The 1,487-nt window shown below is 54.4% G+C and overlaps 1 protein-coding gene across 1 annotated transcript in view; it reads left to right on the forward strand.

Moving 5' to 3' along the window:
* Positions 1 to 1,487, forward strand: part of LOC108801169 (putative RNA-binding protein 15B) — a 6,019-nt gene that overhangs the window by 1,077 nt on the left and 3,455 nt on the right. Inside the window, exon 2 of the mRNA XM_018573101.1 lies at positions 534 to 740. Within this exon, the coding sequence (XP_018428603.1) occupies positions 534 to 740 (207 nt within the window). The remainder of the gene's footprint in view (positions 1 to 533; positions 741 to 1,487) is intronic.

Below are 1,487 nucleotides of genomic sequence, written 5' to 3' on the forward strand. Positions count from 1 at the left end.
CAACGACCACCCCTGACCTCCACCGATCACCATCCCTGACCTCCTCCGTTAACCATCCCTGACCTCCACCGATCACCACCCCTGACCTCCACCGATCACCACCACCAATGACTACCCCTGACCGCCACCAATGACTACCGCTTACCTGAACTCCACCATTCACTACTACTAACCACCACCAACGACCACCATTGACCTTCAGCAATGACTACCGCTGACCACCTCTGATGACTACACATGGGCCAGGACGCTGGCTGACATCAATGACCAAACATTGCTTTTGCTTCAGCAGTCATGTTCATCCCGTGATAAGTTCAGGAACTCCGTTAGATGTCAGCAGCCATTGGAGAAGGTTATGAATGGCGGCCTGGCTGGGAGGTTTTATGTAGAGGGGTGGAGTCGTGTGTAGCGCACCCCCTAGACCAGCGACTGGGTCTCCCTGTATTTCCTCTATGATGGACACGCCACGAGAGTGAGAATACCTCGGCCCCGGTTGCCATGGGTTACCACAGCTCATTAATCTCTATGTCTAGGATCACTTCCCACCCTCCGGGAGGAGGGTCAGGATGGTGTCGGCTCCTTTAAGTGGCAGGTTAGAGTAGCCGCCTCCATCATGGACAAGGACCTACAAGCCAGACATGGCAGTCTGTGTGACGAGCACCTGACAACGCAGAGATCACCAATCATATCCATCCTTGTCATCAGTAGTAACCACAGGACCGCCAGACTCAGACCTCAGCGTAAGCACACGTCTAGTCCCCCAGGCTTTGGCCTCGCCAGTCCATCGCTGCCTCCACCCCAGGCAGGGCCCGGGGGAGGAAGAGAGAGCTCACATGGTCCACCTCAAGTATTTATCTCCACCCCCAGCATGCACCGCTGGCTATCAACCTCCCAGTGATTGGCGGAGGAGACATACATACTCATAGCAATCTCTCATTGGTTGCTCTGCTCCGTGACCAGGGTGCACCCAGCAGCAGACAGATGCAAACGATGACAGATTGATTAGGGAAACCAGATGAACACAGACTCTGAAAACACTAAATTTACTAAGCACCCCCCTACAGGGTGCTACACGTGCTATAAAACCCAGTGGCTGCCATTGCTTAAATCTTCTTCCTGAGAATGCCGATTGCCCGCATGTCATGTCGCAATGGAGCTCTGGCTATATTGCTGACCTAGAACCGGCACAGAGATAAGGAACTCTGGCAGAAAGTTTGTTACAGATCTCAGTATCAATATTGCGTACGTTGGACGGCCGAGCAATTAGCATTTTGCAGGATCAGGCCAGCAACAGCGGCCGCTCTGAACGGATCTTGATCAGGAGGCTCCATTTTGCGGGCGCCATTTTGTCACACGCTGGTCTTCAGGAAAATGGCCGCCCCGCCCTATCTCTTCCCCCCTCTAGTGCCGGGTTGCCATGGAGGATGCGTGTGACGTCGAGGGTGCCCTCGGCTAATCGGCGGGTCCGGTCGGAGTCACGTGCCTTT

Source organism: Nanorana parkeri, unplaced genomic scaffold (genome assembly GCF_000935625.1).
Source record: "Nanorana parkeri isolate BGI_ZX_2015 unplaced genomic scaffold, ASM93562v1 scaffold2238, whole genome shotgun sequence".
NCBI lineage: Eukaryota > Metazoa > Chordata > Amphibia > Anura > Dicroglossidae > Nanorana > Nanorana parkeri.